Genomic DNA, 14,659 nt, shown 5'->3' with positions numbered 1-14,659 from the left:
GGAAGCAGGCATCCGTGCATGCCAGTCTTGTGCTCTGTGTGGCTTGTAGGGTGTGTTCCAAGCAGTGGCCACACTGGCTACTGCGCCTCACATAAAACCAGCTGCCACGTCCCCCCAGCAGCTGCTCTGACATGACATTGACGTGTGCCAGGCATCACACTGAGCATAAGACCAGAGCACAAATGCCCATTTCTTCCTCCCCACTGAGGCCACAGCTGCTTGTGTTCCAAGTGGTGGCAGCGCCGGCTACTGTGCCTCACATGCCCCCGCACCCCACTGCTCTTCCAATATGATGCTGCTGCGCACTACCAGTTGCACTGAGCACAAGACTGGCGTGCAGAGATGCTCACTTTTGCCTCCACAGCATTGGAAAAATTGCAGCACTTCACGAGGGACTCAGCAGCCAGGCATATTCTATGAAAATCAACACTTCATGCGTGGCACTACTGGGCATTTTCAAAAAAAGATCTCGGATTATCACAGGGCCTTAAGTATAACTATTGACTTCACTGTGTGCTGTACAGTTCCACACCCATTGTTGGAAAGGTACAAAGAATAATAATACATAATGAAACTATGCATGCTTAGATCCAGGCTGAATTTGGCCTTGAGTATTTATCTGGGCGAGTATCATTTTCCCCCTGGAAGATTAGCATCCTCGATGGCTTATGTGGCCACAAAGTGGCCTTAGCAGACTGGAAAAACCAGCCCCATATAGTTCCCACCATGCTGCATTTGATGCAATGTCAAGTGATTTTGTTGACTTCGACATGATACTTCCTTGGACCTCAAACTACGGTGCTGTGCATGCTACAATTTAATCCTGGTTATTGCTAGCCTGATTCTGACTGTAGCGCAGACAGGACCGAAATATCTTTAAATGAAGGACATCATTTCTGAAGGAACTCTCTCCACTTACAGGTTTCAGAGTGGTAGCCGTGTTAGTCTATATCAGCAAAAACTGACCCCCTACTTGGTAAGGCAACTCCCATCTTTTCATGTACTATGTGTGTGTGTATATATATATATATATATATATATATATATATATATATATATATATATACACCTGCTACTGTATTTTCAACTGCATGCATCTGATGTAGTGGGTTCTAGCCCATGAAAGCTTATGCCCAAATCAATTTGTCAGTCTCTAAGGTGCCACAAGGACCCCTCATTGTTTCTCTACTTACAGTCTCCTCTATCTGAGCAGCTTCACCATAGATATTTGCCACCAGGACTGTATTGCAGTTTCCCCCTGAAAAAGACAGCAAGGGGGAGGAATGTGACTTCCTCTGTGTTGGGTTCCTTCCTGGAGAATTTTACATTCTGTAGTGAGTGAAGAATGAAAGACACAGCACGACTACAATGAACATAGCTAGTTTGTAATTTTTCCTCCAAGGAAACAGGAAGGGTTATCAGTGGTGACCATGAAAGATAATGTTCATAAGCATGGTGGTATGGAATGAGTTAAGGGAATAGCCAATGTTCTGGCTCCAGCCTTCTGAGTTAGTGTGACGTATGCGGCAAAGCAAACTGTAAATGGTTGGAGTGGGGTAAAAGCTGAAAGATGGGATTTTAAAAGTGCTCAGTGTTGGCCTCTAATCCAATGAAATCAGAGGGAGGAACAGGATTGGGCCAATGCTGAGAGCTTTGAAATTCCAACCTAAATTTGTATGATTTCAGTTCCTTACTGCCGACATCTACAGCCTGTCTTCAGTTACTTTCTCTATTCAGACCGTGTCATACAGTGTTGTTAAAGTGGATACCTGTCCTACAGATTCCAGATGTAATACAATTTTTTCATTTGTCATGTTTGCCCAGGTCCTGATCATCCTCAACTCCTGCAGGACTCAATGAGAGTTGATAGCACCTGCAGGATCAGAACTTTGAAAGGACTGTGGTGTGTTTTTAAAGTATTCTCAGCTGAGAAAAGTTTAGAAAAGTTTCTACTCGCTTGATCAGTGTGAGGCTTGTGTGTACGTATGCCTGATGTTTCATTAGGGTAAGAAAAACAGAAACCACTGCTAATTTTTCATGTTAGACTATTAACCAAGGGCTTGTCTCCACAGTGATTTAGCGCATGGCCAGCCAGGGCATGAATCTATCATGCCGCGCACTAACTGGCCTTATGGACAATGCTACAGCACACTGTAAATTCAGTAGTGCGCTTTGACATACTGCTGTTTGACGTGGGTGCACATCACTGAGATGTTGAGTGATCTGGAAATTACTTTGCCTTGGTTTAGCTTGAAATCACAGGAGGTCAAAGTACACTATGGAACTGTTAGTGTGTTATAACAGGGTCCACAGTCCCAGTTAGTCACAGCAAGCTAGTGCACTCTGGCTGGCCATGTATGAAATCACTGTGTAGACAAGCCGTCAGATTGAGTGAGCGTGTTTGGTCGTGGCTTGATCTCCCCATGAGAACCGAAACCCAAGATATTTTCTTGTCCCTCTGTTCCGATTCCAGGTCCTTACCTAATGAATCCTTAAGGGCATGGGTGAGCTTGCTCTGCCGGAAGGGGACGTGGTCCCTCTTACGATCAGCCAGTGCAATGATCGCTTGCTCAAGGAATGACAACGATTTGTTGATATATGTGGCTTCTTTCAGAACCTGCCCCTCGGACTGCAAGAAAGACCAAAAGACAAAAAGTTTCCACATGCATCTTTCTGGTTGAACTGCGAAATAGAGTGTGTCCCTGACTGGGCTTACAGCTCTGATTGAAGTGGAGGATAAATGAGATGATGAATCCAACACAGATTAACTATGAGATTCTAGATCCTGAAGGGCTTTCTACAATTTGAGAGCAAGTTCTTCAGGGCTGTGATTTGGCAATAACAGGTCTGCCAGAATATTGGCTTTCTTAGTTCTGAAAGGGGAAATCCTCCCTTTGTCACAAGGCTGCCTGGGGATTTCTTGCTCAACACAATATAGTTGTATATCACAGGGGAGCACTGAAGGTTTAAGTTGTTCCCTATTCTTCCAGAAAGGCGATTGCATCAGTCTCCATAGTATCACCAGAAGCAGAAGGATTTTTGCTTTCAGTGCAGTTGCAGAATGAAGCTGAATTACAAAGAGTTCCCAATAAGGCGGATGGCTCAGGCTCTTACCTAGACTGAGCAATGACATTGTTGGAAGGAATGATTGAGCAGGAGACAGTTGCATGGAGGATGATGTTTGCACATTTGGACTTGATAAAAAGCTATTACAGCTACTGAAGATAACCAAGCATCCTCTGATGCTTTCGTGGGGTTGAGCTTTGTCATGGCTCCTCCTATCTACTGACCAGGGGGTTGATTCCTGTGTCAAGCATAGATTTTGAAAAATCTACAGCTCCTCATGTGCAACTGTGGTAAGGGGATGCTGACACATACTTAAGGATTAACAACTGAAGAGTATATCTAACACCAGAATCAAGCCCCTTCTCGTCCCTGACACCAGATTCCCAGAAACAAGCTAGAATAAAATTCCGTTGGCTAAAGCAGAAATATAAATTATGTTCACTATCAGCCTCCTTTAGAGGTAAATATTCAATGTGGCAGAAAGGGAATTCAGTTTTGCTGTTTCCATTAACTGTAGTGGGAAAGTCCTCTGACTCCACAGGCATCACTTTAACAACTGGACCCATCTCTTAGAGAGCAAACATTTTTTCCCATCTGCTTACCCCAGTCTTCCCCAGTCTCTCTGAACCTGCCAGATCCACTAGGTTAATTTTTGAAGCAGTGTATTTGGCATCTGACAAAATTCTGGAATGAGACTGAGAAAAAAATTGTTTTTAACATTACACACAACTGAAGTAGAGTACACATTTAAATTCTAAAGACCCCTAGATTTCTGAGCCCCCAGGAAACCTGCCAGCGGACTTACCTCAATATAGATAGTGAATATGCAATGGGACCTGGATGAATTTTTATTCAGAGTATGTTCACCTATTATTCTGTTGGTCTCACCCTGAAAATGAAGTCAAAACTGAGGACATTATTTTTATTAAAAAATAAAATAAATACTAGTTGAATAAATGTGAAAGGAAGACTGTTAAAGTCACAGTTAAATAAACAATGCTTGTATCTTCAATACGTAGAGATCATAATAAAATTGGTCACTTATCCACAGCCTTCTATCTGAGGCGCTCCCAACATCTGTCTGTGGTAGGCATTTCTAGCATGGCTCTCAAAGCACATTACAAATATTCCGCTCATGAAAACAGGTAAGGGATCCCTACTTATCTGTCATACTGCTTCTCTGAACATTCCATATTAACTGGATTCCCATCCTTGGGGCTCAGGTTCCTAGTGTGAAAGGGGCCAGAGCTCCCCTAACCCTCAAAAAATGTGGCCCTTTGAGGAACAGGCAGGCAAGACTTAGTGCGTCCATGCCTGCTTCCGTTCCTTGATAAGCATGAGGCAAAAATCTCCCCTAAATGTAATAGACACCCAAGATTACTTATAGGATAGGAAGGGACCACAAGAAAATGAATCAGTCACTGAAAATGATGCTGTGACAGTCTGTGATGGCTGCAATTCTGACAGGGAGCGTCACAGTTAGAAAGGAACTGAAGTTCTAGAGGGCACCACTAAGGCACCTGTAGTGGGTCTCAAAAGGTGGCTGGCCTACCTGTGTCTCAAAGCCTTTGAGAACTAGAGGAGTTCCGCCCTGCCTCATGGTAAGGAGTCAACACCCCAAAACAGGAACCCAGTCAAGTTGGTGTCTTTAGAGAAATGTTCTTATCCCTCAAGTATCAGAGGGGAAGCCATGTTAGTCTGGATCTGTAAAAAGCGACGAAGAGTCCTGTGGCACCTTATAGACTAACGGAAGTATTGCAGCATAAGCTTTCGTGGGTGAATACCCACTTCGTCAGACGTAGCATCTGACAAAGTGGGTATTCACCCATGAAAGCTCATGCTCCAATATTTCCGTTAGTTTATAAGGTGCCACAGGACTCTCTGTCATTCTTATCCCTGTTTTACAGATGAGGAAATGGAAGCACGGAGATCAAAGGACAATGTTTTCAAAACTCAGCTTCCCTTCTTGCAGCCACAATTTGCAGACACAAATCACTGTGGTGCTGTTTAGATCATTTTGATGTCTATGTGCCTAGTTATTTCCAAAAACTGCTCTGGCATTTCTCCTGACTCTCTCAGGTCTTGTTCAGTGGTTTGAACATTGGCCTGCTAAACCCAGCATTATGAGCTCAATTCTTGAGGGGGCCACTTAGGGATCTGGGGCAAAAATTTGTCTGGGGATTGGTCCTGCTTTGAGCAGGGGGTTGGACTAGATGACCTCCTGAGGTCCCTACCAACCCTGATATTCTATGATATGTCTCCCATTCTAGAAATCAAGAAAGTTATTAGTTACCCAGCCTGAGCTTTTTCAGAACACTTGAACATAGGCTCAGCAATTAGAAAGCAAAAAAAGGAAGGGTTTAAAAGGGCTTGTCAGTTATTGGTGAAACATGCTTTCTAGATAGGGAGCAAACTATTCAACTTCCTCTCGTCTAAGCTAAGGCTCCTATGTGCGAAATTGGTGCAGATGTATGTATGACTCCTAGTTTCACCTGCCCAGCTGTCTGAGTGTCCCCTCTGTATGACTGACTAGATGTAGGCATGCCATGACTGCCCCATCTGTCTGTAGAAAGTGTCAATGGTAGGTGTCTTCGCTTGATATGGGAGAGTGTTGACCCAGCAAGGACAGCTGGCATGCAGTTTTTCAAAAAGGAAAGACAACACAGTTCAGACAATGGTTCTGCTAACTAGGATACCTTGCAGACTATCCTTTGCACTCTGTTTAAGCTGCTCATTGACTTCCTAAATGTGATCACCAGCACACTGGAAACAAGCCAGCTTGCACTCCCAATCCTGGGCTGCTCCAGGGCTAGAGAGGCCCCCAGCATAATTTAGACAACCCTGGGCCCTGTCTGTTACAGCAGCCTCCCTGGCCTGCCCTATGGGCCCTAGTGCTGCCTGGAATCTCCACAGCACTGTGTGATGCAGCCCCATCCCAGACACACCCCTTCCACCTCCAGCCTCACCCCAGCGCTGCCCATATACCAGGACCTGCAAGTGGGTTCTCGGACAGCAGCCGTATGCTTTTTTCCACAGTATCTGCACCAGGGGAACCCTCCCTGGCAGAACCAGGGGCTTTATGCCAGGGCTGGAGAAGAAGTGAAGCTCTCACCCATGACTTCCCATCTTCTGCTTTAACCCCAGACAACTTTTCTTTCCTCAGCTAAATCAGCAAAAATAAACATAAAAAATAAGGATGAGAAATAATAGCGAGTCATTGTTTTAACTTGCCTCAAACAGGAGATTTAAAGCATCTTCCTCATGGCTGGCTGGATGCATAGATAAGCCCTTCACAAAGACACCCTGTGGGTACTCCACTACAGCCATGTGAGTGTCACCGGACATGTCATGAGGCATAGTGGAGAGAAGGTCGAAGAGAGTCTCGTTGTAGATTTCCAGGTAGGACATTCGGACAGTGATGGACTGATCGATGCGTTCTTCAACTGCCCTGAACACCTGCACAGATCATATGCTTGTCAATGACAGTCTGAGTTCACAAACAAGGTTCCTATCAATTTGTTGCTTTTCAGGATGTGACTCACTATAAAGCAGTCAGTCAGTATATGGCACACTCTCAGCAGGACTGCGGCGGCTCTAATAAGATTTTCAAAATTATTCTGGTTTTGAAAATATTATACCTTTAAAGGGACACTGTCAAGGGTAGGAAGCCTAAAACAAGAGTTGTCTGTGATTTCTCTAAACAATAAAGAACATTCCATTTGCTGGCTGAATTGCTTTTTTCTAATTGCATGAACAGCACTTACATGAACACCAAGAAATATAACTAGTAAGAAATTATTCGGGCGGGAGTTAAGGACAATATAACAATGAGCTAATGAGATCAGCTCTTGGATGCAGGAATTAGTTCTTTTTTATGCTTGGAAAACACCTAACACAGTAGCTACTGGAAACAAATAATAAAGCGTTCTGTTGCAGAACACCTTCCAGCTTTGGTTTGTGCAGGTTACGTCAGCCCTACACTCTGCTTTTCAGCTGTGCTTCTGTGGGCAGGCACACAAGAATCTTCACCCAACAGCGTGCCCTTTTGAGAGGTTAAGGAAGTTGCACATCATGACATCATGTTTATGTTGCAACAGGATGACCAGTCCGCATGTCGCAATGCAACGTCATCCCACTGCACTGAAATGTCACCTCTCTCATGGCACAAGGTCACAGTGTTACAATGAAAAATCGTGATGGAACATCACAGTGCAACATAATGATGTTTTATTGTTCCACAACTTCTTTAAGGACCATATAACATCCATCTCCTGTTAAAATGATTGGTGGTGACCTTGTAGCCCAGGTTTGGGGCGGTCAACAAATTTCTCAGGACTGGGAGGACAACAGATGATAAGATAGATGTACTAGTTTCTCCTTCTTCCCCTCCTTTCTAATTCAAATCTTCAGTACCTGCTGTATAGCTCGGGGTATGATTCCTCTATGCTTGTAGTTTTCAGTTGCTCCTGTCATGGTGTATGTTTTACCAGCTCCTGTTTGCCCATAGCACATTATAGTGCCTAGAAAAGTTTTAAAGCAAAAGAATAAATTCAGTAGAACTCATTAATTTCTCCAATGTAACATCAAAGGGATCTTATCCTCAGATGGGGAGCCCCACTATTTCTTAAAATAACACAAATATCAATTAAAAAATTACCATTATAGCCATCCAGAGCTTGGGATACCAAGTCCCTAGCTACTGCATCATAAACCGAATCCTGTGAGGCATTGTGAAGAACACCATCCAGTTTAAAGGACCAATCAGTCTGCTTGTTATTGACGACTCCTTTCTTAACATCTCTCCTGATGTAAATATCTATGCTCTAAAAAGACAGAGATGAAGAATGTTGATGCGCTACAAGAGATATTGGGCCAAATTCATCCCTGGTGTAACTGCAGCAGGGTTACTCCTCATTTCTGCTACCATAACTTAAATCAGAGTCTAGATCCATTATGCTCCTGATGTCTCTTGTTCCTTTACCTTGTTGTCTGGCCCATACTTGATCATGTCTTGAGGAAAATTAGCTGTTGGCTTGACTCGCACAAATGCACGTACTTTCCTTTCTTTTGCACTCATTGTAACTAAAAGAAGGGGTGGGGGGGGGAGAAAAAATCAGGTTTACAAGAAAATATTGTGTTCCCTAAAATACAGTTTAAAGGCTGTCATCAGCAAAAGGTAGGCTGCAGTGTCATCAATTTTTAAAATAAACTGTTTACAAATGTTAAGCTGTAGTTTCTAACCGTGGTTTATTAAGAGGAACTATAGGCACATATCTAGCCTAAGCAAAGAAATTTTTAAAGTGAACATGTAAAAATAGAACATGCAAAAACCTTCTTAGTCATTACAATTTCTTCTTGTGCATCTGAGTCCTAGCTATTTACTGACACAAACAAGCTTCTCTTCCTGCTAGTCCTGCAGAACAAAACAGCTACAGGAGAATGAGATGGATTCTATTCTGTCTCATGCATCAGCAATGCAACTCTCAGCTAACGGCCGGATTCTGCTCTCTGATACAAATCTGGTAGAAAACCATTGACATTGATGCAGTTAGGCCATCTCTACAATGGTGTACCTGAGTGCAGAATTTGGCCTTAGGTTCTATCAGCAAACTTTTGATCACTGGTGAATTGAGAGGCATGGAGAGCCCAGCTTGATTTTCAGATCCCAGCGTGAATAAGTGATGCTGACAGGTGGAAAAATAATCTTTTCGCCTGTAAACAGAACTCTGGAAGTCACTGACAGAGTATAAATGCAAAGACCCAACCATGTAATTCTTACAGTAACAGGAAGATGTGTTGAAGGCGCAGTGCTACAGCAATAACAATTTAGCCACAAACTTTTAATGAAAATGTTTTACATCAGATATAGGATTTTCTGATCCATGGACAATTCACTATTAATTATTATTATTTCACTATGACACCCAGATTCTCTGATTAAGATTATGGCCACTTTGCGCTAAGCACTATACAGAGAGAGAGAGAAATGTGGTCCTTCCCCAAAGAGCCTGCAATCTGAGAGTTGCCTTAACTTGTGCAACTAGTATGGGCACTGTGGGCCTTGAGCAAAAGGGAATAACTCAGAATAACTAGGAATGCTCTGGCCACACCTCCTCCTGCCTGGCCCTATCTATTCATGGACCACTCCAGAACACCCCCCTTTGTAGGGGCTCTGCACCTCCCAAGGGCATAGATAGCATAAAGTGGCCATTACACAGGGTGAATACCCCTGGGGTGTTGTATGTTAGCATATCAGCTTTCTAGGGTGATCATTTGTTTATTGTTCACCTACGATCAAATGACCTGAGACAGGGTTACAACATTACTGATACCATGTAGAACAAGGCTCTGCATTCCTTACACTGCTTTAGGTGGTTTATTATCCATCTGATTCATTTTTTAAATGAATAAAATATAGACATTTCTTTGTCTCATGATCACAGAAAAGCACCTTTCATGTGAGGCTCTCAAAGCACTTTACAAACAATCTGAATGGCTCAAGAAACACAACCCAGGGCATGGATATGTATTCATTTCATATGAGGGGGATTTCTCTTTAATTGTACCTAATGATTCCCTTGTCATTTTCCTTGGCTCTTTGGTTTAGCATATTCTGCACCCTGGTTCTCTCTCCCTAGAGTTCAGTAACGGTTGGATGCAAATGCTTTTGGTGTGCATTCCTAAAATAGAAGAAATCTGGAAGGTCAAATTCTAGTTTCAATTAACCCTCTCTTAATGCACCAAATGACAATATTCTTTTCATTCAGATTCCTCCTTAAAACTAAATGAGGCCCAAACCTGGCACCCTGAACCCAAATCCAATAGGATTTTCTGGAATGGGGATCGGATCCAAATGCACCGCTACAACCGTGGTTCCAAACTGGATCCCAGAAAGAATGGCAGGTGTGTTTTCTGGCTCTGGTTTAAACATGGCAGAAATATAATGAAAAACTTTATTTTTGTCAAATTTTAGCCCAAGACATTGAAAATCTTACACGAACAGCTGATATTCAAGAATTTAAAATGACCCAATCCAAACCCAGTTCAGTTTAGATCCCAAACTCCTAGCATAATCCGGATCCAAACACCTCAAGATTTCCTTCTTTATCAACACTCGAGCATAGAGGATTATTGCACTGACATATGACCATTGTCTGGTGGCATGTCAGGCACTGTGTCTAATTCATACTGTTAATCTAATTTAGGATACAATCTTATGATGCACAAAACTCCCACAGGACTCAATGACAGTTTCACCAACTAAGGATTTGCAGAATTAGACCCTTAGATTGGAAAATTCTCACCATCTCATCAGACTCATGGTACTCACCAACTAATACAGATAATGGCCTGTGGGGAAACCTGGAGAAGATGAAACAGATACACATGAATATGCAGTTTCTATGTTATTACTTTAAAATGTATTTAGTGCTAGTGAATGACTGATGGTCCTGGAGAGTGAAGTTCTTTCTTTATCCAAAGAACAGGTACAGTTCAGGTAGTGCAGGGGTTCTCAAACTGGGGGTCGGGACCCCTCAAGGGGTCACAAGGTTATTACATGGGGCTTGTGAGCTGTTCGCCTCCAACCCAAACCCCACTTTGCCCCCAGCATTTATAATGGTGTTAAATCAGGGGTTGGCAACTTTTCAGAAGTGCTGTGCCCGAGTCTTCATTTATTCACTCTAATTTAAGGTTCCGCGTGCCAGTCATACATTTTAATGTTTTTAGAAGGTCTCTTTCTCTAAGTCTATAATATATAACTAAACTATTGCTGTATGTAAAGTAAATATGTTTTTTAAAATGTTTAAGAAGCTTCATTTAAAATTATATTAAAACGCAGAGCCCACCGGACCGGTAGCCAGGACCTGGGCAGTGTGAGTGCCACTGAAAATCAGCTTGCGTGCCGCTTTCAGCACGCGTGCCTTAGGTTACCTACCCCTGTGTTAAATATATAAAAAAGTGATTTTAATTTATAAGGGGGGGGTCACACTCAGAGGCTTGCTATGTGAAAGGGGTCACCAGTACAAAACTTTGAGAACCGCTGAGGTAGTGGTACTGTAATCTTTCACAGTACCACAGCAATAGGTTTCTACCTTGACAAGAAGATTGTGAGGATAGGTGCACTATTTCTTTAAAGCTGTAGCAAGAAGCCAGGCAGGAAGAGGGAGCTGGAGAAGGTTCTAAACAGAAGCTCTAAGGTGAAGCACAGAGAGGGAGAGAATAGCCTTGGGGCTAATGAAATTTTTCTTATTGTAATAAAATTCCTTGTTCAGTGTTAGAAGAAAGTGACTCCTGTGACTCTTTACCATTGACAGAAGGTTCAAGGATAAGAAAGGGAGTTCAGACTCCACAGCCCGTTCAGTCCTTGGCCTTTCTGCTGTGACGGCAACAAGGATGCCAATTCGTGTCAGTTGTGATGGTTGTTTTTGTCACATGGGCACCTATCCACTGATTGAGATCCACCAAAGTCATTCCACACAGGCCACCAAATAGCCTTTCAACTTTGCCAGCAATCAATCACTCAGACAGGCTTTTAATCAGTGGCCTAGAAGTGCAAGGCTCCATAGCCCATTACCAATCTCCCAAGTAATGCAGTCAACTAGATTTTTTAAATGCCTGGGACGTGGTTACAGAGCTAACGGTGACACAGGGCTGTGGGATTAGAGGTGGCATGAGGATCGTTGGGATGTGGGTACAGAAATGGAGGTGATGCAGGGGTGAGAACATGGGATGTAGGAGCCGTGGCAATGTGAGATCAGGGACAGCTGGGACATTGGGGATGGAGGCAGAGATGATATAGGGATGAGGATGGTGGTGACATGGGAGCAATGGCAATATGAGATAGGAGATGGCTGGGACATGGGGAAGAGGATGGTGTGATCCAGCTAGTGAGGGTGGAGGAGGTGATGATGAGGGGTTGGTTGGGATGTGTGGATGGTGGTGGTCATGCAGAGACAATGAGATGCACAGACAGTGGCAGCACAGGGATGGCTGGGGTGAGGAGAAAAAACAGTGGCAATACAGGGATGGGTGGGAAGCGGGGATGGTGGTGGTGATAGGGAGATGGTTGGGATGTGGAGACGAAGATGGGGACAGTGGGAAAGTGGAGGTAGTAATTGTGATGGCTGAGAGATGGGGGTGGCTGAGGGGTGGGGACGAGATTTGCTGGGGGATGGGGATTGTCATGGAGAGATGAGGATGTCTGAGAGATGGGGATGGTGACATGGGGACAGGGATGGCTGGGGAGGGGATGGGGACAGTAACAGGGAGATGGGGATGAGGACAGGGATGGAGACAGGAGATGGGGATGAGGGGGACAGGAGGATTGGGATGTTGGGAGGTGGGGACAGAGGAACAGAACAGCTGGTGAGGATAGGGATAGGGATGACTAAGGGGGGGTGGGATGGGGATGATAAAAGAGGGCTAGAGATGGCTGGGAGGTGGGGATGAGGCTGGGGGCGGGCACAGAGGGATGGAACAGCTAGTGAGGATGGGGTCGGTGTCAGGGAGGTGGGGACAGGAATGGGGACAGTAACAGGGATGGGGGTGGCTGGGAGGTGGGGATGGGGTCGGTGACGGGGATGACTAAGGACTGGGGATGGGATGGGGACGGTGACCGAGGAACGGGGATGCCTGGGCGATAGGAACTGGGGGCAAAGATGCTGGATGGTGAGGGTGGGGATGGAGACAGGGAACGGGGGTGCCGGGAGGCGGGAAGAGGCCCGGGGAGGGAGGCGGGGGACGGGGGTGCCGGGAGGCGGGAAGGAGCCCGGGGGCCCGGTACTGACCGGGAGCGGCCGCTTTTCCCGCCACCGCCTGCTCCTGTCGCTGCGGGTCCCCCAGCGCCGCAGGCACCGGGGCGAAGCTGAGGCAGGTGGGTGTACACACCGTTACCATGACTACCGCCACTTCCTGCCGCGTCCGGAAGTGCTCCGAGAGAATGCGGAAGCGAGGGGAGTCCGTTTCCGGCGGGGGCCCGAGGGCTCTGGTTGGTTACGGCGGCCGGGAGGGGCCAGCGTGGAGCTGGGTCGGACGGAGGCGTCACTCTCCTCCCTGCGGCGAGCGCGGCGGCCGCGGCCCGGGGAAGATGGTGGAGGCGGCGGCCGAGCCGGAGCTGGACCCCGAGGACCTGGTGCATTTCTCGGTGGGGGACCTGCCCAGCCGGGGCTATGGGGTGATGGGCGAGATCCGGAGGCAGGGCAAGCTCTGCGACGTGACCCTCAAGGTACCGGGGGCGGCGGGACTGGGGGGCATGGGATGGGGAGCCCCGGGCTGGGGGCCGGGGTGGGGCATGGGATGGGGAGCCCCGGGCCGGGGGGGGGTTGTCTCTCCTTAACCCCCCACCCCACCCACCATCTAGCCCCTGTCTCTGTCTGCACCACCAGTGCTGTCTTCTATGGGGGCCCTTCTCCCTGACCTTATGCAGCATGTTGGGGGGTTTGACCTCCTCCTCCCCCCATCCCAGCGTTGGGCTCTGCCCCTTGGTGCAGAACCAGGGCACCCATCTGCCCAGGTTGGTTTCTGTGCTATAGTGAGTGAAGTTTGGGGAGGCTTTGGAGTTGGGGCTGCTCCCTCCACGCACCCCCTGGACCTCTCCTGGCTTGGTGGAGCTCATCTGTCTTGGGTGACTGAGACTGGTGCGCACCCCAGCACCAGTGTGCAGCTTGGGTGAAGGTGTGTGATACCTGTAGGCACTGGCCTATGACAGCTGGTCGTTCCAATCCCATGTGCCTTCATCCCCACAGGAGGCAGAAGGAGCAGCTCTGTATAAATAGTTGCCCAGGCTAGAGATCGTATCACATACAAAAAGGAGCTGAAATCCAAGCCGTCCACAGTTTGCTAATCTCCATTCACGTCATATCCTTTTGAGTGGAAAGGGGCATCCAGTGAGTCATCTAGCCCAGCTCTCCTCACCCTAAATATTTGTTGAGATGACTTGCCACTAGTCATCCTTGCATGCCAGGAGTGGCCCCATAAATAGTTTTGTGTTCTCCGTTGAGGTGCCGTAGGAGAAATATTTGTTAATTTGAGATGTTCCCACTGCTATCAGTCTCTAATGCCAGACTGGCGAGCACTGTTGTGAAACAGGAAACTTAATTAAAATGGTCATGCTACAAATTAATATTGCTCAGGGAGCTTATGTTTTTGCTGCTTGGAGATATTATTTATTGTGTTACAGTAGCTTCTAGGTCCCACAGTCAGGGATCTGTACACACACAAAATGTAGAGGTGGTTATAATAGAGAGACTGATTTAAACCTGTAAATCAGAGTAATGGGTTGGCATAGGATTGACCCTTTAATGCTACAGGTATGTGAGCCATAGAGAGATTAGGTAGTGGAAGACCAATACTGTCGTTTGTAGGCTGCTAATTCAGATGTAGCCCAGGATGGTGATAGCAAAAAATTGTTACAATTCTTTTAGTGGCCTAAGCAAAATGAGTTTGGTTTCAGTCCAGTGTCTGGTGGATGTGTCCACATCACAAAACTCCACAGCTGCAATTGGCATCCTTATTGATGCTCTCAGTCAAGAGTCCAAGCACTGACTGAATCATGGACGTTGTACTCCCTTCTAATTCCCACAGGGTGGTCACT

The 14,659-nt window shown here is 45.9% G+C and overlaps 2 protein-coding genes across 7 annotated transcripts in view; one reads left to right on the top strand and one right to left on the bottom strand.

The window, feature by feature from the left end:
- Positions 1-13,028, bottom strand: part of KIF9 (kinesin family member 9) — a 36,869-nt gene extending 23,841 nt beyond the window's left edge. Inside the window, exons 1-10 of one of the 5 annotated variants that reach the window (XM_039524065.1) lie at positions 12,855-13,028; positions 10,397-10,428; positions 8,048-8,148; positions 7,724-7,889; positions 7,480-7,586; positions 6,298-6,522; positions 3,872-3,955; positions 3,669-3,761; positions 2,482-2,629; positions 1,194-1,258 (exon numbers count right to left, since the gene is read on the bottom strand). In XM_039524065.1, coding sequence (XP_039379999.1) covers positions 1,194-1,258; positions 2,482-2,629; positions 3,669-3,761; positions 3,872-3,955; positions 6,298-6,522; positions 7,480-7,586; positions 7,724-7,889; positions 8,048-8,143 — 984 coding nt within the window. In that variant the 5' untranslated portion in view covers positions 8,144-8,148; positions 10,397-10,428; positions 12,855-13,028. Of the gene's footprint in view, positions 1-1,193; positions 1,259-2,481; positions 2,630-3,668; positions 3,762-3,871; positions 3,956-6,297; positions 6,523-7,479; positions 7,587-7,723; positions 7,890-8,047; positions 8,149-9,632; positions 9,719-10,396; positions 10,455-12,854 lie in introns of those variants that run through there. The other 4 variants (XM_039524066.1, XM_039524063.1, XM_039524067.1 and 1 more) reach the window with 4 other exon arrangements.
- The window catches only part of KLHL18 (kelch like family member 18), a 37,027-nt gene continuing 35,360 nt past the window's right edge, over positions 12,993-14,659 (top strand). Inside the window, exon 1 of one of the 2 annotated variants that reach the window (XM_039524068.1) lies at positions 12,993-13,291. In XM_039524068.1, coding sequence (XP_039380002.1) covers positions 13,007-13,291 — 285 coding nt within the window. In that variant the 5' untranslated portion in view covers positions 12,993-13,006. The remainder of the gene's footprint in view (positions 13,292-14,659) is intronic. The other variant, XM_039524069.1, reaches the window with a different exon arrangement.

The sequence above is a fragment of the Mauremys reevesii genome, linkage group 2 (genome assembly GCF_016161935.1).
Source record: "Mauremys reevesii isolate NIE-2019 linkage group 2, ASM1616193v1, whole genome shotgun sequence".
Taxonomy (NCBI): Eukaryota; Metazoa; Chordata; order Testudines; family Geoemydidae; genus Mauremys; species Mauremys reevesii.
The sequence above is the reverse complement of the archived record's forward strand: the minus strand, read 5'-3'. Positions and strand labels throughout refer to the sequence as shown.